Source organism: Sphaerodactylus townsendi, linkage group LG03 (assembly GCF_021028975.2).
Source record: "Sphaerodactylus townsendi isolate TG3544 linkage group LG03, MPM_Stown_v2.3, whole genome shotgun sequence".
NCBI lineage: Eukaryota > Metazoa > Chordata > Lepidosauria > Squamata > Sphaerodactylidae > Sphaerodactylus > Sphaerodactylus townsendi.
In genome coordinates this window covers 41935253-41956640 of record NC_059427.1, presented here as the reverse complement: position 1 = coordinate 41956640, position 21388 = coordinate 41935253, and the positions used below count along the sequence as shown (strand labels likewise).

The window sequence follows — 21388 nt, the reverse complement described above, 5'->3', positions numbered from 1 at the left end:
AGATTTCTACCAGAGAACTGAAGAGCCACTTCCAGTCGGAGTAGACAGTACTGACCCGGTTGGCCCAAATGTCTGATTCAGTATTGGGCAACTTCATGTGGGGACCATGGGACCTGCATGGACAGAAGTTGGGGATTGTAGTGCAGAGAGGAGTTTGTAGAGTTTGAGTGGAAAACCTGACTATATACAACCTAATGTCTGCCACAAGACAATATATTCTGGTGTCTTTGTATCTGACCCTCTCCCCCGTCTACTAATGCAGGCAGACTTTCCTTTTTGTAAATGGAAGGATGCAACTCCTGGCACGGTCTCTACTAGCTGTTATACCCCAAAACTGGGCTGCTCTTAGCTGCTTCTCTTGATGAAAGCTTGTTGTCATATATCTCCTTGCCTTACATTTAAAAAAATTATACAAAACTTCAGTTTCCTTTCAAGATCATGTAATAGTACTTAGCTAGGATTTATCTTTAGGTGAGAAGGAGAGAAATCAAATGCATTGTTCAGGTGTGATATCCTGCTGACTGTATTGTATTGACTTACACTGTTACAGTGTATTGACTTACACTGTTATCTCCCTTGAGGAAAAGGTCCACTATAAGCTGTGTAAATAGATCAGTTTGGGGGCCAAATCCGTTGCAGCTGCTTTGATAATTGGCAGTCTGCTCTATTCTGTCTATCCCTACCGCTGAGCCTTTGATCCATGGTGTGATGACTTCTTATATTGTATTGTCGAAGGCTTTCACGGCTGGAATCACGTGGGTGCTGTGTGGTTTCCGGGCTGTATGGCCGTGTACTAGCAGCATTCTCTCCTGACGTTTCGCCTGTATCTGTGGCTGGCATCTTCAGAGATTCCTCTGAAGATGCCAGCCACAGATGCAAGCGAAATGTCAGGAGAGAATGCTGCTAGAACACGGCCATACAGCCTGGAAACCACACAGCACCCAAACTTCTTATATTGATCATCACAGCTGTCCTCTCACTAGCTGTTTCAGTTTTGTGCAGGATTTGGGCCCAGAATTATCATTTTGTTGCTTCTGATGCGCATACTGTGCCTGTCCTTTTTGGAGGGGACGTTGTTCAGTAGTATGTCCTAGAGAAGTGCTGCCAGTCAGAGCAGACAATACTAATCTGGATAAAGCAGTGGCAAATTGATTATTTTGGGCAAGTTTATTTTTCATCCAAGCAGTTTTATCTAGGTTCTTTGTTTTAGTGTGACATCCTTTCAGCCACACTGGTTTTTGTTACATTATGCATTGAAGCATTGGGTAGGGGACTCGAGCTGCTTTGTTCCTATGTTCTATTTATGTTTTATAAAACTGAGGTAGATGACCCTCTAAACAGGGCCATCTGTTTATTCTAATTCCAAAGGATTTGATAAGATGTTTTTAACCATCACTCCGTGCTTGTGGAGGTTGCTTCTCTTGGGCCTGACGTTCTTCCAGAAGCCTGACGTTCTTCCAGAAGCAGTAAGAGTAATTCCCATTTGGGCTGGCCTATACTGCCCGGGAGTTTGCTGGGGAATATGAGTCTCAGCTGGAGTTCTGCCATTCTTTCTGTACATTTCATTCTGCTGTGTTATGTATTTTTTAAAATATCCTTAAAGCGGTCAGGAGCCTGCAGGGTAGAACAGGATCTAAATATCACAAACAGTAAAGAGGTCTGGCTGCAAATGATGACAGATTATCTGTTCTAATTCGTTTGGGGGAGAAGCAAATTGAATTGGTTTCTTCAGTCTATATTCTTGGGAGGCTGTTGCCTGTTTGGATCAGCACTTCGTGTCCTTCCTGTTTAACTTTCCATTTTGTTTCAGCAGCTCCCTGTGTGTAACTTGGTTAATTCACCATGACCAGCCTTTTTTTAAAAGCAAGGCAGATCCCTTTAAAGTTGTGTTTATCTAAAAAAAAACTCTGTCAAACTTTCTGTTGGTGGAATTTTTTTTTTTACAAGGGGCTGGTTAATTTACAAGTTCGGTTGTGAGAAACTGCTATATGAAGCCCATCTGGCATTCAAGGATATGTACAGATCTACTGGAACAACAGTGAAAATCTATTTTCATGCCAAGGCTCTGGTGGTGCTCAATTGTGGCTACATTAAAGGCAGCAAATTACATGTTTAGAGCTGTGGATTGAATGGGATGGCTAACTGGATCCATTTTAGTTCACTGTGTTTTATTTATTTTTATTTGGATTTATACAGTAACGGGTTCATAATTGGCAGCCATGTACAAGAAACACCAATAAGGACTCTTGTCATTAATATTTAAGGAAAAACTTTGGGAGGAAAAACCCAGATGCTTATGGGAATCTATTCTTCACTTGCAGATTTCACTTTTAGGCAGTGCACTTCCTTGTGGATACCGCTGCACATTGATGGCACAACACAAGAATGTTATACAGTATAAAAATGGAATAGCTACTAGGTATCAAAACAAAGTAAGGGTTGAATCCTGACTAAAGTGCTTGCATCATCAGAAAGGAACTTTATTCTCCTCATCCACTGCAGCACACTGATCTCTTCAAGTTTCCGGTGGGGGAAGACGCTCCGCAAGCGGCGGAGAGTTGGAGAGTTGGAGTTTGCCGTTCTCCTCCTTTTTTGGGGCTCGAAAACTTCTAAACTGGAGGGCTTCTAAACTCAAGTAAAAAAGGCAAGGCTCATCTGTGGGTCGGGTTGTGGCGAGACGGCAGGCGCGGGAGAGGCGCGCTTGGGAGAGACGGCGGCCTTCTCCATTTTCCCAAAACTTGGGAGGGTGCAGCGCTCCACAGAGCCGTGAGTCATAGTAGCCGGGAGGCGCAGGAATTTCAAACTGAGGAGCGGCAAGCGAGTCCCGGTTTCATCGGAGGTTCCCTCAAGGCCTCGGCAACGTCTCCAAGCCTCCCCCCCCTCTCCTCTCCGTTAGCGTCTCAACTCTCTTCAACTCAAGCCATTAGGTTTTAGCTTCCCGGTCCCCAGGAAGGGATGGCTGGCGCTGAGAAACTTCGCGGCTGACTGGTTGCTTTCCCTCGATGTAGTGTGTGGATGTTTTGTGTTTTGTGTTTTGTTGCTGTGTTTTTGTAGGCTTCTTAAACATGCTACGATGGAGCAAAGAAGTTTTTATAGTTCGACAGAGTCTTTAATACAAATTGGACTGGAAATGTGAAATATGGCTATTACCGAAGATTTCATATGTCTTCACAATATACCGGCAGAGGCAGCTAGGACCCCTGGGGCACCCTGGATCACCATTCCTGGTAGAAAGGATTGAGAGCGGAAGGCGGGATAGAAGGAGGAAGAGAGGGTGCCGGGCTGAATTGTTTTTTACTAAGCTGGGAAGAGTGTAGTTTCAAGTCTGCACTTCCAAGCATTTTTCTTACTAATGCACGCGATCTCTTATCAACAAAATGGATGAATTATAAGGCTACAGACTGCTGAAGAGCAGGTTTTGGCAAGAACAGCTGTGTTTTATTAATTACAGAAACCTGGCGTCACTCACAAGTTCTCGAATGCGGCAGTTTGAACTACCTGGTTTCACTTCTTTCCGGCAGGACAGAAGCAGTAAAGATTCTAGGAGAGAAGCAGAAAGGAGGGGGTTTAAGCCTCTATGTGAATAAGAGCTGGTTGCACTAATGCAAGCATCACAGGGGGTCACTGCTCAAGGGAATTGGAAAGTATGACTATTAGATGAAGACCCATATATCTGCCACGGGGGGTTTAGTGTGGTTATCACATCATTCGCGGTATACATTCCACCTGATGCTAATGCTGCGCATAGCTTTGAGCTCTCTGTATAACATTGTTGAAAACCAGCAGAAAAAGCATCCTGATGCTGTGCTCATTATAGGAGGAGACTTTAATCATACTAATTTAAACAGTGCTCCCTAAACTCTTACCAGCATGTTAGGGTGCCCCACTAGAGTGATCCAATACATTGGATAAAGCTGTATACCAACATTAAGGATGCCTACAAGGGTGATGATACAATTACCACACTTGGGTCCAGTCAGACCATTTGTCACTTGTTTCTGGCACCAGCATATATTCCACTTGGGAGCCGGGTGTTGCCTGTAATAAAGACTGTAAAATCCTGGCCTGATGATGCCTCTAAACTACTTCAAAATTGATTTGAGACAACAAATTTGGATGTTTTCTACCAGCCAGATCTGGAGGAGTATACCACCACTGCTTTGTTCACGGAGTTATATCACCTACTGCACAGACACTCTTACTGTGGATAAGCCGCGATCCGGATTTACTCCAACTCATAAACCCTATGGATGACAAAGGGAGGTTCAGCTGACTTTTGCATGACAGAAATATTAAGCTTTCAGATCTGGTGATGAGGCAAGGAAGGGTATAGTGCTTGGCCCGAGAGCCAGTCTCAAGAGAGGCATTCGACAAGCTTTTCAAGATGAGTTACTAAGAGAAAAAATTTGAAGATTATTTTAATAATAACAACATGAAGAGCAGGTGTGGCAGGGGATTCAACAAATTACCAATCATAAACCAAATCCAATGACATCTCTGTAGATGGGGATTCTTCTTCTCTGGCAGAGAGGAGCTTTAAATCACTTTTTGCCCGCTTTGAAACAGGTCTATCAGAAGGAGATGACAGCACACAGCCACTAGGGTGAATTGCAGCTCACACCTCACTGTGGAGGAACATGAGGTGAGGCAAGGTTTTGTAGGGCTGTGAATCCAAGGAAGGCTCAGCTGGACCGGATGGTATTAGGGGCCGGTCGATTAGGGTGTTAAAGGAATGGCGCTAACCAACTGGCTGGTGTTTTTATACTGCAGGATCTTTTAATGCGCATCTTTATCCCAGTCCCACCATTCCATGCTTGTTTGAAAGCTTCCACCATTGTTCCACTACCAAAGAGATTTCCTCTGCTGACAGATCTTCAGGATTATAGACCAAGTGGCACTCACCCCCATCATCATCATGAAGTGTTTTGAAAAACTGGTCCATAGGGCATATTAGTTCCTTTTGCCTTCCAGATACATTTGATAAACTTATCCAAGTTCATATCCAGGACTAATAGATTCTACTGGAGGATACCATTAAGCCATTAGCCTCCCTCCACAGCTTTGACGCTTATCTGGAGACAGCAAGAGGGGAATTATGATGCAGAATCGCTCTAGCTGGACTTTAGTTCCGCATTTAATACAATCTACGCCACAAAGACTGGTGACAAAACTTGTGGACCTTGGACTCTCACATTCCAATCTGTTTGTGGATTAGGGACACTTCTTGTCTGGGCGTTCCTCAGAGAGGGTTAGGACTGGGAAATCGGGTTTCCTCCAGTTCTTACTCTAAATATCTGGGAACGCATCACAGGGCTGTGTGTTGAGTCCTTTACTGTTCACCCTATTATACATATAGATTGTACTCCTGTCTATCATATGTAACACCATTATCAAATTTGCTGATGACACAACGGTGGTAGGGGCTCATCATCTGGAGGGGATGAGGTCCTGCCCTATCGGAATGAAGTGGACCGACTGCTCTCATGGTGCAGGGGAAAATAACCTGGTTTCTTAACACTAACAAGACAAAAGGAGCTCATAGTGGACTATAGAAGGGAATAGGGCTTCAGGAAATTCAGCCCTATGACTATAAAATGGAGATCAAGTGGCGAGCCGGGTGGCTAATTTCGTTTTAAATTTCTGGGCGTTATGAATTAAAGAGGATTTGACCTGGGGAGTACAGACTGCAGCGGTTGGTTAAAGAAAGCCCAGCAAAGACTGTACTATCTGAGACTCTTTAAGGAAGCAACAACTGGATGGAAAAACTCCTGGGTGTCCTTTTACCGCTGTGCTATAGAGAGTGTCCTAACCTACTGCATCTGTGTATGGTTCTCCAGTTGCACAGTGGCGAATAGGAAGGCGCTCCAAAGGGTGATCACCACTGCACAAAGGATTATCGGCTGCCCTCTCCCCTCCTTGGAAGGAAATCTATAATGCACCGAAGCCTAAATAAAGCCCAAAATCATTCCTGAGGGACCCGTCTCATCCAGCACACTCTCTTTTAAGCTTTGCTACCATCCTGGCGGGAGGCGATGACAGGGACTTCTCCCTCAGAACTAGGACAAAGAGGTTTAGAGACAGCTTCTACTCTAGAGCTGTGGCTATGCTAAACTCCGCTGCTTCATATTGATGTATTTGGGGCTGTGTAGGGATGGGTGGAGGATGATGATGTATGAGTCTGAAATTGTGTGCATCGAGGAATGCTGCTGTAAATTTCGTTGTGCATGCACAATGACAATAAAATGCTTATGCTTATGCTTATGCTTACTGCTCCTGAAGAGCTCATCTTTCAAAAGCTCAGTGGGCTGAAGAAGGAAGGAGGCTGAATAATTCTGTTCTCCTGATGGAAGTGCTTTTCATTAATGGATTTGGAACTTTGGATCTAACCCTAAATGTCCATTTCCCTTGAGGAGTAGTACAGATCTTCATTGAAGAATAAGAAGGAAGAGGAAGGGGTTTGTATATCCCACTTTTCTCAACCTTTAAGGAGTCCCAAAGCAGCTTACAAACTCCTTTTCCTTCCTCTCCCAGAACAGACACCTTGTGAGGTAGGTGGGGCTGAGAGAGTTGAGCTGTAGTGAGGGTCAAGGTGGCATTTTTCGCTGTCCTTTCTCTACTGTCAATCTCAAATAAGAGCAATAGTTAGGATCCAGCTCATCTCATTCTGTTGTTTGCTTCTACACATTGATCTTTGTGTCTGGAGTTCCTTTTCCCCCTTAATGATTAGCCACTTGAATCTAAAATCTGTCTTCAAGATTTTAACTCTTCATTAGGGTAGATCCTAAAGGTCTGCTTATACAATATGGCAGAAATAGTAGTCATAAAGATGAGAAAAAAAATAGCAAGAGCACCGCTAGGGTGGGAAAAAGCTGTCTGGCAAGCGGAAGAAATTATTCCATTGTGCAGTTTTTCTGCTTCGTAGAGAATTCCCCCAGGCCTAATGAAATAATATTTATATTTGAAAGGGATTCCATTAAGGGAATAATGTTGCGTAAGACAGTGGGTGGCCTGGGAGGTTATAGCTCAAGTGATCCAATAATGTAGCTCTGCCTACTAATCCTGCTTTTCAATCTGCATTTCAATTTAATTCCTCCTTTTCAGCCCAAATCTCTCTGTTCTTTTAACTTGAACTATACTTGCGTAATTAATCTGAGGGGCTTAATAGGAAAAAAAATATCCAGCTAATTGGATCTGTGGTTAAATAATGAAGGTGATCATTTTTATAAGCAGGGACATCAGTTGTGCAGCCACCAAGGAAAACCTTTTGTAGAAATGGAATACAGTTTACTCATTACTTCTTAATTAAGAGGCGGACTTTTCCACTATTGGAATATAGTGAAGATGCATATCGATTTCTGAATCTTTGGTTGTTGTTTTTTATGCAGTGTAGGCACATGGTTCCTGTTCAGGCTATGTGAAGTTTAAGCAAGTAGGCTGATACCTTTCATGGGCATTATTGAGAGACTTTTGTCTATGGCACTTTGTAATGGAAATGCCAAGGTTATGTGTTCAAGGTTCAGCTACAGAGCTTGAGGACGACATGTAGCATCAGAAACTCCTCTGTCTGAACCTTACACTCTTACTGGACCACATTTGCAGTTGTTGATTAAAAGATAAAAGATGAACAGCCATACATGCATGGCTTTTCTAGACATCTCTAAGAACCCTCCACTACTAGGGTATGTATATTCTACCGTTTCTTTCCTAGGCATAGAGATACTCTCAATCAAGAATACAGTGGTTAGTATTACAATGCCTTTGTATAAATCTTTGACATAGCCACATTTGGAATATTGTATACACTCCATTTCAAAAATCTATGCAGTTAAAAGGGGTAACACAAATTATTGAGAGTTTGAAGCAGCTTCCCTGTGAGTCAAATTTACCGTGTTTGGGGATTTTTAGTTTACAAAAGAAAATACAGAACTTCCTAAAAGTATGCATGTGACAGGATTTATTTTTTGATAACTCTAGAATGTGGGGTCACCCCAGGATATTGTTTGCCAATAGATTCAGGTGACACAAAAAAAAGTACTTCTCCATCAACTTCGCAAGTGCTTAAAGTTCTTGACTAGCACTAAGGAAATCAAGGTTGAGGTTCTCATGTAGAGATTAGCTTGCTCTTGATCGAACGTACTTAAGGGGGGTGGTGGTTTTGAGGATAAAATGGAGGAGGAGGGAAACTGTGTGTAACTCTGAGCTCTTTGGAGTAAGGGTGGGATAAAAATTTATTAACTTATGGTGTTTCCTGCCCAAGATGTGGTGATGGCCACCATGAAGAATGGCTTTACTGTAATTGTCTCATGAAACTCCATTGCTAGGTTTTGCTCAATTACCTAATTTTTGCTCAGCTACTGTTGCTTAACCAGGAATCATTGTTAAATTACAGCTCCAAGTCTGGCAGTGTTTGCACTTGGCAAATATCCGGCTTAAAAGATGAAATGCTTTTCTCGGTATTGCACTTTCAGGACTGAGGTGTCTCGTCCATTAGAAACTGTGCTGGAGATTTCTTCCCAGGACACTGATTAATGGTTAACCCCAAGAGAGCAGTCAAGGGTGTGAGAGGCCTGCAATGGTTCTTTCTTCCCAATTTACTGGACAAAAGATAAATGATTCCTGAAACCACTTGGAATCAAGTTTCTGCCTGCTTTAAAAGCAGTTTACGTAGGAATGTACATCTGCATTTCTGGAAATGCTGTGTTTTCTGTTACCTCATCTTGTAGAAGACTCCTCATTTATTACTTCACTGATGACAATATTTGGGCCCTGTTCTTTGTCTAATACAAGGCTTCAGTGTGGTTGACCACAGAAAACTTTAAAACTACAGTAGTGAACAACTAGCAAAAACAATTGGCAACAATTTATTCATAAGTTGAACTTTGACCTAACTATGATGATTTAACCAGTCACTTACATTAACAAAACGGGCATTCAACTGTTACTTATTGTTCGATTGGGGACTCCAAAATAGATTTTCAGATATGAGCTGGGCCTGATTTGATGTGATATTGGGACCTGCAAGCCCAAATGTGATTTGACTTGAGACCCTGCTGTAGGGAAGAGGAAATTTCATCTGATGCCTGTATGTTGCTCTGTGTTGGTGCGCCCCCTCCCTTGTGCCATGGTCCTAAGAGAATCATGACCCCACAGTGTTACTATTTCAAAGACAAGCATTGGGTTGCTCCAGTCCTAGATTTCTGTCTAGGTGGGATCATCATTTCCTCCCCACATCTAATGCTGCTCTGGTCACTCTGTGGGTGTGTGTGGCTGTGGGTGTCCCCATCTGGAAATGTCTCTAGTAGCTGGTGCAATTATTCCTAAATTGCTGTTTTTTCAGTGAATGTGGAGAATTTTCTAAATACCTACTGTGTACATCTCAAGCATTTAAGATGTCATGGAAACTGGCCCATAGCCCCTGTGTTTAATGAAAGTAGTTTATTTGAGCCTCTTTAATTATGCGTGAACATGAAGGAATATGAGATCTACATTTTGCTTAGCTCCCCAAGCAGTATTCTGCTGTCAATGCATCATTATAGAGATCTGCCTGTCACCAAATCCAAAATTAGAGTGGATTTCAGCACTGAATAAATTCCCCGCAGGCGTGACATGGCTTTTCATCAGTCTAAAATTTTGCATTTCCAGCCTAGTGACCAAAACCCCAAAGTGGACACCATTCTACTGATTTCAGTACATTTTCCAGCACATCATCACAATTTCATTCTTGTCACCAAGCTCTTAGCAGCACATTATATGGTCCTTTAGGGCAACCAAAATAGCACACTACCATCTTGATGGAAGAAAGCAGCAATTAGAAGCTGAAGTATTCACTGTTGTACTGAAGCTCAGCAATTACATGGACTGTCTTCCAAGTCTCCCACAATGTAATTATTTTCAAGGGGGTTTTTTTGTTTAGAAATCAGCTGCAGTTTGAGGGTTGTAGCTCCCCCACTTTTCCATCCACGATTCTTGTACGCTTCCCAAATGATTGATTCCGAATTACATCAATGAAAAATAGTAATCTGGAGAACTTTGTTGGCATCATACCTTGATGGAAAGAAGGAACAAACTCCTAGATTTTAATTGAAGGGATTTTATATTTAACTAAAAGTGATTTTGTGATTGTTGACTGTATTATCGTGATTGCCCTGAACCTGGCTTTGCCGGGGAAGGGCTGGGTACAAATTGAATAATTTTTTTAAAAAAAATTCATGTCCTTCCATCCACAGAAAGGGCCCTCGATAGGGACTGACAGAGTGAAGAAAGGTGGATCTTACATGTGCCACAAGGTAATGTTGAAAGACCTCTCTGTAATCTCAGAGGCACTGATCAGTCTGTCTTTATCATGTATTTTATGTACACAAGTATCCTGTCAAAAAGTTTTACAAAAACTAGTAAAAACTGGAAACATAAGTGATAATTTGAGATGTCCCTTCAGGAATAGAAGCTGATCCTGGCATGATAGAAGGGTGCCTGCCTGTTGCCCCCCCCTCTCTCTCTCTCTCTCTCCCTCCCTCCCTCCCTCCCTCCCTCTCCCCCCCCCCCCTGGAATTTGCTATAAGTGGCTTATCTCTGTTGTCAGTAATTTCAGAAGTGTTTTGGGATGAATACATTGAAATGTACTTCATGGGCTGGTCAATTAAGTTCCCATTAACATGTGCTGAAATAAAGTATCACTTGTCTGCTACTTTTAGCATGATGGCAATTTAACTGTCCCACTTTTATAAACTGTAAAAGAAAGGAACTTGACAATCTCTCTTTGCTCACAACTGCTGACATTTTGTAATATCGTTTATGAGCTCCTGTTCTAAAGTGCTTTCCTAAATCAAAGAGAGAAACTATTGGTGCCTGTACAAGAGCAAGTAAAGCAACGGCTCGTTTGGTGACACTAAGAGTACAATCCAAAGGGGAGGGGAGATCCACTTTACCCTCCCCTGGGGCACTTAACCAGCGGTAGGGTGATCCTGCCAGCACACCCGTGCCGCCATCCTCATCCGATGCCAGAACACAGCACTAGACATCATGCCAGCATCCTAGGGCTGCTGGTGTCATAGTATGGTGGGTTGGGGGAGGACCAGGCAGTAGTCATTTCCTCCTGGCCAGTCACCACCTTTTGCCAGTGGCTGGGAGTCCCATGTGGGGCAATGGAGCTTCTCAGCAGAAGTGCCACTAAGAAACCTTTTCAGAAGTGGCAGGGCAGTGTGGTGCGGGGTGGCCGCCCAAAGCTATGGGTGGGGCTGTTACTCCTGTAATTACCATGGTGGACAGATAAAATGGTTAGGAGAGTGGCCAGACTGTTAACTGATGCCACAGTGAAGCAGAAGCATAATAGAGGAAAATAAACTGATCCCTGATAAGTTGTACATCTTTTGTGTGTGCTAAACGCACAGGAAGGTACCAATTGCACTGATCAGATTTCTTAAATCAAAGTTTCCTGATATAACCAAACACAAACAGAACTGGGTAGGCAAACAGGTTGGTCTAAGCAGCCAATCGAGAGACTAGTAGTGCAGTGACTGATATGAAAAGGCAACAGTGTTGAATGAGGCAGCTGTGTGTGTTCACTCACAGCACCTCTGCACTTGAGGAAACCCAAGAGGACCTTCTGTGGCTTACAAAATTTTAATGACCAATTATGAGGTGGTTTGTTGTTGCAGCCATTGGGATGACAGGACTTAGAAATAAGGGAAACTGAGACTGTGATTGCCTATCCAGAAGATACATAAGCTATCACTGTAGTTTCCAGCTGGAAGCTGAGTCAGTTCCTTTCAGTTTCCTGATGATTTTCTTCTCACTAAGGTGGGGAGGCCTGGTGCCATCCTGGAAGTCTGAGACTTCATGAGAAATAAGTTCCCATAGAGCCAGCAGCCAACTAAAAGATAAATAAAACAAAATAAAGCAAAGAAATCAAGTTGTGATCTCTCTCTCTCTCTCTCTCTCTCTCTCTCTCTCTCTCTCTCTGTGTGTGTGTGTGTGTGCATGTATATATAACAGCTATATAAGTGACAGAAGAATGTGTACTATAAGAACTGTGCAGCTAAAGAGAAACCTTTATTGACCTCAGAGTATTTCCCATCTAAAACCTGGATGTTTCATTTCTGTTTTAATCAGAAGGGTAGCCTGATCAGAGCTCCTTTTTCATTGTTTTTAAGGCACTCTTTCCAGACTGTTTGACAGGTTTAGTAGGCAAGAATGAACATTTTCTAAGTCACAACACTATCAGTTCAGGATTGCAACATCTCTAATAATCTCAGTTAAGCTTCATTTCTCTTGGGGCTGAGCTAAAGTATGACTTGTAGCAAATATAGACAAAAAGGCACCTATCCCCCCCCCCCCAATCATGTCACAGCTGACCCCGTGGGGGTTTCAAGGCAAGAGAGGTTCAGATGTGGTTTGCCATTGCCTGCCTCTATGCCATGACCCTGCTACTCCTTAATGGTCTCCCATACAAACATTTGCCAGGGTCAACCCTGCTTAGTTCTGAGATCTGACAAGATCAGGCTAGCCTGATCTATCCAGGTCAGGGCACTTTGTATTTTAACTGGTTTTAATGATGTAAGCTGCTTTGAGTCCTGTTGATCAAGGAGCAGGGAAGCATTACATGAATACACTTATTGCTCTCACATAAAATATTTTAAAAATTCTGAGATATTGTAAAGGGCATTGGAATGTCTTCTTTAAAAAAGAAAAAAAATTAGCAATTAATATCTGATTTGAAATCCAGATCATACCGTTGTGACCCTTTAAGGTCCACTGGCTTTTCCCTATTGTAATATTTATTTATTTATTTATTTCATTCCATTTTTAAACCGCCCTCCCCCGGAGGGCTCAGGGCGGTGTACATCAACATCAAATAAATACAAATATAAAAACAATCTATAACAATATTAAATTCTGGAATACAATGCAAAATTAAGGTAAAATTATCTGTGCAAGCAAAACATTGTCCCTCATTTATTCTATTTAAAAATTAATATTACCGTATATACTTGCATATAAGTTGAGTTTTTCAGCACTTTTTTGTGCTGAAAAAGCCCCCCTCGACTTATACACAAGTGAGGTGTATTTCAAAAAACATTTTAAGGTTTTTACCTTGTTGGCCACCAGGGGGCGCAGTTTTTAGGCTAGCACCACCAAAATTTTAGGGATTTTTCAAGAGACTCTCCTGATGATACCACCCACGTTTGGTGATTTTTGGTTTAGGGGGTCCAAAGCTATGGATTCCCAAAGGGAATCCCCCATTATTTCCAATGAAAGCTAATAGTAGATGGGCTACATGTTGAGGGTCCATACCTTGGACCCCTTGAACCAAACTTCACCAAACCTGGGTGGTGTCATCAGGATAATCTGTTGCTGATACCAGCCAGGTTTGGTGATGTTTGGTTTAGGGGGTCCAAAGTTAGGGTTAGGTTTCCAATGGGAGCTAATAGTAGATGGGGCTACACCTTTGAGGGTCCATAACTTTGGACCCCCTGAACCAAACTTCACCAAACCTGGCTGGTATCATCAGGAGGGTCTCCTAAAGATACTCTGAAATGTTAGTACTGCTTACATAAACATTCCTCCCCTGACCAAAAATCCAGTTTTGAGGGATTTTAACTCTTGTGTTTTAACTTGGTTGCTGGTAGAGCTAAGGTTTTTGTACTTTTAACGTTATCATTGAGACCATATTGGTTTTGTTGACCCTCTTTTTCACTTACAGAGCTAGTTTACTCTTTTTCTTTGAAATAAATATTCAAAAACATTTAACCTACTGATGCCTCAATTAATAATAATAATAATAATAATAATAATAATAATAATAATAATAATTAATTATTATTATTATTATTAATTCAATTTCTATACCGCCTGATCTCCCAAAGGGCTCCCTAATGTAATTTTATTGGTATCTATTTTTATTTTTGAAATTTACCAGTAGCTGCTGCATTTCTCACCCTCGACTTATACACGAGTCAATAAGTTTTCCCAGTTTTTTGTGATAAAATTAGGTGTCTCAACTTATACGCGGGTCGACTTATACACAAGTATATACGGTATAACTTTTTTTCTTTACGGGTTGGTGGGAGACACTATTTGTTACATACATAAGTTCTTTCAACTGCTGAATTACTCTGTGTAACAAAACTTAATTTCCCCTGGCGAGTTCACAAGTTATGGACTGATTTTATCTTGGGGTGAAATCAATGTCACACATTAATTAGCAGGTTTCATTAAATTAACAATAGGATAATGGTTTTCTTTACAGATGAGTAATATGACCCATTTTAGACTCTACTAAAGATAGCTTATGTTTTATATATATAAAGATGTTAAAAGTTGCCTCTGGTATCAAGAGCAGAAAACATACAGAATCTGGTCAGTTCCAGAACTCACTTGTGGTGAACTTGTCACAAACTCTATTTAAGCAATGAGATAGTTATGTTTAATAAGTCTATGGTTGATGTAAGAGTAGAATTTCAAAAAATGGCAAGCAAGTCCACAGACTTGAGGACATTCCTTGACTTGTTACATTTTTGGAACTTGGTTTGGTGCAGTTTGTCGGAATGCTCATATTAGCTTCACCCAAGTAAGAGGGATACAACTCTCCCTCCCCCTCCACTCCGCAGCAGATAAAAACCTAAGTGTTCATGGGTATAAATCTATGTCTCAAAATAATGAATAAAAAAACAAGGCTTGAGGCAAAAAATAATGGCACAGAGAGCAAGTTCTTGAAAAGGGCTTCCCTTCAACCCTCCTTTATACTGGAGCCCCCTGGAGCCACCAAAAATATGCATGGGATGAGTCTTCAAGGGTGTCGACACTGGACTTTATCTGTGGGGTGGCTCCTTTCCCTGCCTTTCCATGAGGTACACTTGACCCAGGTTTGATGTTAGAGGCCCCAAGTTAACAGGAGCTCTGTAAAGAACTGTTGGCGATGAATGGTGGGCTGAACAATTTGGAGATTTCCCACATGCCCAGCCCTCTTTTTCCTGGATTCTTAAGAGGCTTAAGCAGACGTCATCTCCCTATTTTTAAATGCCTTTAACTCAATCTCAGCTTCTTTCAACGTATATCTCCTAAATCATTTTCCAGGTTGTTGTCTCCTTCCCTTTTTGGCTTGATTTAAGTAGTCATATTTTTCTGCACAGGGAAACAAATCTCCCAAGTATGTACCGTCTTTTTGCTTGACCTAGTTCCACTCCTTTCATGACATGGCTTTTACCCTTCGCTGTAGAAATGTCCTAATAGCCATGCAGATTTTGATTTCAGTTTCATAACATCAGCCTGTGAAATTAAAATCCATTCACAAGAGTGCTATCAGGATTTTCTTCCATTTGTTTCTTTTCGACTGTAGTGCAGGACAGTGAAATGGAAGAGCAAATTGTCATGGTGATGAAAAACAAGATACAGTTAGAGCACAGAATCAGTAATGTGGCTCCATACCTTGAATAGTTAGTGACTATGCATGAGTAATATATGCCTTCAAAATGTCTTCTGGGCAGAAATGTGGAGAAGAATTTCTGACAGTGATCTTGCCAAGTCAGCGGTTGTTATGTTGGTAAGTGATCCCTCCCCGCCGCAAGGCAACAGAGAACACTTGTAGAATAAATTAGCAGTATACAAGTTTTGCCAACATGTTGTTCTATATTACTCTCCTGAGAAATGTGACAAGGTTAGTGAGGAAAAACTACAGCATTGGTTTCCTGCTCTTCTGCAATTTAGCTATCCCTATTACCAATTTATATTAGTACTGACACTGCAAAGTACTGCAGTCAGGCAGTTCAACATGGAGCAAAGGTGGTGGTCCAGCGATGACAACCATGTTTGGTGAGCTCAAACTGAAACATCAGACTGGATCCATATCACTGTGAACAGGGTGAAGCTTGTGGAGTAAAGCTTTTTTGCTTTCCCCCACCCACTGTACCATACTGAGGCCTCCGAAATTCCACTCAGTGGGGCCAAGGGATCCTCAGAAATACTATGGGATCCTAAATGGCCAGTCTGCAGTGGAAGGGGGGAACTGGCAAAGTTTTGCTTGTCTCATCTGCCACTGATGTAAGTACCATTACACCAGTGGAACAGTGCCTTTGGATCCCACCTACCATTACTGAAGTAAGTTTGCTAGCTATTGCAAGCAGGGGCTGGATAGATATGAAAACATGCCGTGCTGGTGTTGATTAACTCTCTGTACCTCTTCAACTTTTGATGTTGAGAAACTGCTATGGGCTTATATCAAATGCTACTGTCAGCTAGAACGTTCAAAAGAGGACGAATTAGTGTTAAAATTCTTACGCATCTTGTTCTAATTGCTTGCCTGACTACACATTATGGTGGAGGGAGGTTATTTTTTTGCATTGTGTAGTTTGACACATTGGCTTCACACATTAAGCAGCAATCATAATATTTATGACTATTATGCAGCATCAAAAAAAAGGTGAGGAACAGAGATGAAATGCAACCAAATCTGCATCAGGTGACGTATGCTTGATGACTGCATGAGAACCACAACTAATGAAACTGCTTTCCTCAATAAGCAGTAGTCAAGGTTTAAAAAATATTTGTTATCTTTCATGAGTTATGCTGGTTTCATGTTGAGTAGGCCGATGATAATGCTGATGTATTCAGTGCCCTTGAGATTACTGGTCATGGTCACCACGTGGCTACTGTTGGTAAAGATGTAGATGGTTGGAACAAGAAACATTCATTTTCAAGCATAGAAACACCAAACTGCCAGATTGCATTTATAGCTTTGAGCATTACAAATTGGAATAGGGGTCATGTGTTCCTACGGTCTCTTTTCTGCAGGACATCACCAGTATTCTTTCGGGCAATACTGAGAGGGATGGAAGCTTGCTTGTGAAAACTTCTAACAGTTGGAGTTGCACTGTTACATGCATAGCCTGTGGTGACTACAAAGCTGGACTGAAGCATTAACCATTTGTTCTGCTTTTCTCACCAAAGCTGCTTAATAGTAGGAAAAACAACAGAAGTGAACAGGAGAAGGGGAGAAAGGCTTCCGAGTGCCAAGCAGGTCTTATCTGTCTCTGCTGGCTGATCTTCTGCCCAGCTCTATGCTATCACCCATCAGGGTAGGACAAGAGCCCTCTGGCTCATGCCCAAGGGCTTGTACCTGTGACCGCTCCTGGGTCTTCAGTACCTGTGAAGGAACTCAACAAAATGGTATTCAGCTGCAACCAACTAGCAGGATCATCTCCAGTTCCTGTTTTTGAGTTGTCTTGGCAAGTCATTCAGGAATGCAAATATTGTAGAGATGGTGACTAGGTTGAAAAAGCAAAAAAAAAAAACAAAACCTCCTAGTAGCTGGGATGGATCTGATTTAAAGCCTTTGTTAGGCCCTGCCAGAAAGCATGGGAGATGCAATTCTCATGGTCCCTGACATTCCTGGTAGGAAATGCCACCGGGAATGGTATAACTCCTGGGAGCTGTAGTCATTGTATGGCAGTTTCTGGAAATGAATAAGATACTTTCACTGACTGCAAGGCCTCCCACTGCCACCTGAGGCAAAAGGATGACAGTAGGAGACATTTTATATGTGGAGGCTTACGTTTAATTTGTGCTTATTTTTCTGCCTTTGTTCAAGCCAGAGACCAAGCTGGAGCTGTGGCAAGGCAAGGCACCTGGCTGTCTTTTCAGTTTCAAACACGCCAATAGCACGTTTGATCCAGCACCGTGTTTCTGTTGGTGGAAGTCCTCTTGCCCATAGAGCTCATCTTTCTCTGATCCCCGCTCCTGCAGCAGTCTGAAATGCCCCCTGAAATCCTATTTCTAAATAGGATTCCCTCTTCCCTAAACACAATATGAGGACAGAGGGTGGTATTTTATACTGCTGAAAGTGTGACTTGCACTCAGTGGGAAAGACCTTGCAAATACTCCTCCCCCCAAAATGCTTTGCTGGATTCAACTCTGGATTCTCCTGGTCAGCTGCACAGAGACACAGGAGTTGCCGTAGAGCTTCTAGTCAGGTGGAATTAAAATAAGAGCTAAAAGTAAGAACAGTGGGAGTTGGGAAAAGAAGGACGCAAGCAGCAACCTTGTTGCTGTGAAGGCCAAAGATTCAGCTCGCAGGCATTGTGAAATGAGTTGGAGTTGGATAGATTGAGAATTTGCCTGGGGCAAGGACAAGAGGAACAGGAAGGCTCTGAGGAATTTTTTTTTTAAGTTTTAGGAAAGAAACAAGAACTGTAGTAGCAGTGGCAGCTGAGAAGGGTTTTTGGGTTTTGGATGCAACGTTCAAGTGTTGTGTCTTGTATCTGAGGATTTTATTAATATACTGGTCTGCCACTTTCAATCCATTCTTGTTATATCTGGATAATTCTAGCAATATCTAATATCTGGTAATGTAGAAATCCTAGAGCAAAGATGTATATTCCCGCCATTCTCCCTTGCTGCTGACTTTCCCCAGTGGGCAAGATTAGCCCTCAGCGAAGACAAGCCCTTCCCTATTTCCTTTCTGCATTAAAGCTCAGTTTACAGATGTCAGGGGTCAGTGACTGTCTTTAAATTAAGATGACAGGGAGCCGGGAGGAATGACATATGTCCAGAAGAATCACTGAATCGGTAAACAGACTGCCGCTGCTACTACCACTCTGCCTCACATAGATAGTGTCACACATATGTGTTTAAGATTACAAGGAACTGCTATCACTGTAGTAAAAAAGACCCTATCATTCTCCTACTATCTTGGTTCTCAAATGTGACGACAGCCTTCCTAAGGAGGTTGAAACGAATGCTAGGGAGGCAGAATCAAATCAGAAAATGGGTATGAAAAAGCCTGAAAAAGAAAGAAAAGGAAAATACTCGCCGATGCCACAGCAGAGGTGGCAAGACATTATCACTAGGATTTCTGAATATTAAAGGTGTAACTTGTTATATCAGGCCACATGCCAAGAGATGTGTGAAAAGCAGACCTGCGTTGATCCTGTGTTCCCAAAAACTGCTTTGTGTCCTTGTTAGAAAAGATACTTTCCATTTTATATTCCTACTAAATCTTTCAGTTCAATCATAAGCAAAGTTGCCATCCTTCCAAGTCCTGGGTGTAACGCTGTTTCGGTTACACTACTGGTTTAGCTTGAAGTCAAAGTTAAGAAGTTCTTTCCTTGGATACTAATGTTCAGTGTTTTGATACCATGTCTCCCCACTTGGTAGCCATAATGGCATGTTCACCTCACAAATGGGGACTCTCTGATAAAACACCTGTAGTAACAATCCATTCTTCTCTTCAGTCCTATTGCTATAGGTATCGATGTGCAGCTCGAAGCCAAAATACTCCTGACAGCTCAGCTTCCAACCTGGGGTTCCGCTGTGCTGCTGACACCTTGCCTGACTATTTAAAGGAATAAAGCTGGCAGTGGCAGAGGAATGAAAAATCTCACCAGAGAGTGCTCCAAGGGAGAGGATGCAGCTTACATCAAAAGCACGTCTTATGCTGGAGACTTTTTTTAAAGAGAGGGCAATGATTCTGCAAATAACAGCTGGCAATTTCCTTCCGTAACATCTTTCTGAAGAAAATGGGCTGTTTGTGCATAAGGAAATCAAACTTTCATAAGAGCCAGTGTGGTTTAGTAATTAAGAGAATTGGGTTTGATTCCCCATTCCCATCCCATGAGTGGTGGACTCTTATGTGGTGAACTGGATTTGTTTTCCCTCTCCTACACATGAAGCCTGCTGGGGTGGCTTTCGGCTAGTCACAGTTCTTCAGAACTTTCTCAGCCCCACCTGCCTCACAAGGTGTCTGTTATGGAGAGGGCAAGGGAAGGCAATAATAAGCGACTGTGAAGCTTCTTAATGGTAGAGAAAAGCCAGGTATAAAAACCAACTCTTCTTCTAATTACATTGAAATTGTTATACAAACTCAACAAAACGATGACAGTTTGCAGGGTGGAATCCAATAAAAATCATACAAGTGTAGGGTGATTTTACTGAAGGTCTTAGGAAGTTATGGCATAGTATATCTCTTTTTTTAATTACATATATGAAAAATCATGAAAAAAAATAAAAAGACAATCATGGTCCCTGCAAAGCAGATGAGCCACTTTTACAGCCGCCCTGAGCCCTGCTTCAGCAGGGAAAGGGTGGGATAAAAATCTAATAATGAACTAAAACTAAACAGAGCAATCCTGGAGGTTGCCTATGCTGCAGCAGCCAGCCCCAGTGTAACTGTGGCAGCGACAAACAGGATGTAGCTGGATTTCAGTGCCTACAACTGTACCAGCATCCCCAGCAACTGCATTACATACAGGTGTTGTGGTGAGGCAGCAATGCCATGATGGATGGGACAGGCTGGTGCAGGATTAGTGGAGCCTTCTCGTGCTTTCTCTGCTCCTTGAGAGCCAGCATTGTGTAGTGGGTAAGAGCAGGTGGATTCTAATTTGGAGAACCAGGCTTGATTCCCCACTTCTCATCTAAGTGGCAGAGGCTTATCTGGTGAACCAGATGTGTTTCCGCACTCCTGCATTCCTGCTGGGTGACCTTGGGCTAGTCACAGTTCTTCAGAAGACTCTCAGCCCCACCTACCTCACAAGATGTCTGTTGTCGGGAGAGGAAGGGAAAGGAGTTTGTAAGCCACCTTGAGTCTCCTCACAGGAGAGAAAGGTGGGGTATAAATCCAAACTCTTCTTCTTCATCCTTGGGAAATGCAGCACTGTTCTGATTATCCACTAGCATGCCTGATCCCATGCAGCATCCAAGATGAAGTGTCAAAGTCCCTAGATGCAGGGAAGACGGTTCCATGGACTCTCAGTGAGTACGGTGCTTAGCACCTGCACAGCCTGGATGCAGGAACCTGACTGAGCACGTGAGGGGCAGGCTGAGAAGCTGTGAGCCCATTCCACTGCAGCTGCATGCCACTGTGCACAGTGCATTTGTTCCCCTCAGCCAGGCAACACGAGATGGCTGTTCAACAGTTGGCGCCCCAGGAGGCCAAGATATTAGCTTCCTAGGGTTCCCTCCAGATCTTTTTCTCCGGCTGTTTCCGCACGAGCGGAATACAGCATCCCAGGGATGCTAAAAACAGTGTCCCTGGGGAGGGGTTCGCACAGGCACTGCTGCTGCATCGCAGCAGCACCGGCCATGCCACCCCCAAGTGGCGCGAAGCTGCTGCTTTCGAACCTCGCTGCCTGAGCGAGGTTTTTTGAAAGCAGCGGCTGGAAGGCACCATTACTCCCCCCTTTCCCAAATGCCTTACCATCCCCTCCTGGCTTCTGGCACGTCGCACAGGCCAGGAGACACGTCCCCTGCCCTATGACTCTAGAGCTGTTGCGCAGGGCAGGGGGATGGTAAGGCATTTGGGGGATGGTGCAGCCTCTGCGCAAGCTGCGCCACCTGCACCCGCAGTTAGTATCCTGAGTTGCTTGGGACTCCATGACTGTGGCTGCTGCCGGATGTGGGG

The 21388-nt window shown here is 42.9% G+C and overlaps 1 protein-coding gene across 1 annotated transcript in view; it reads left to right on the top strand.

Moving 5' to 3' along the window:
* The window catches only part of SUMF1 (sulfatase modifying factor 1), a 79783-nt gene extending 59370 nt beyond the window's left edge, over positions 1-20413 (top strand). Inside the window, exons 8-9 of the mRNA XM_048488489.1 lie at positions 10227-10286; positions 19224-20413. Of these exons, the coding sequence (XP_048344446.1) occupies positions 10227-10286; positions 19224-19340 (177 nt within the window). The 3' untranslated portion in view covers positions 19341-20413. The remainder of the gene's footprint in view (positions 1-10226; positions 10287-19223) is intronic.
* The last annotated feature ends 975 nt before the right edge of the window (positions 20414-21388 follow it).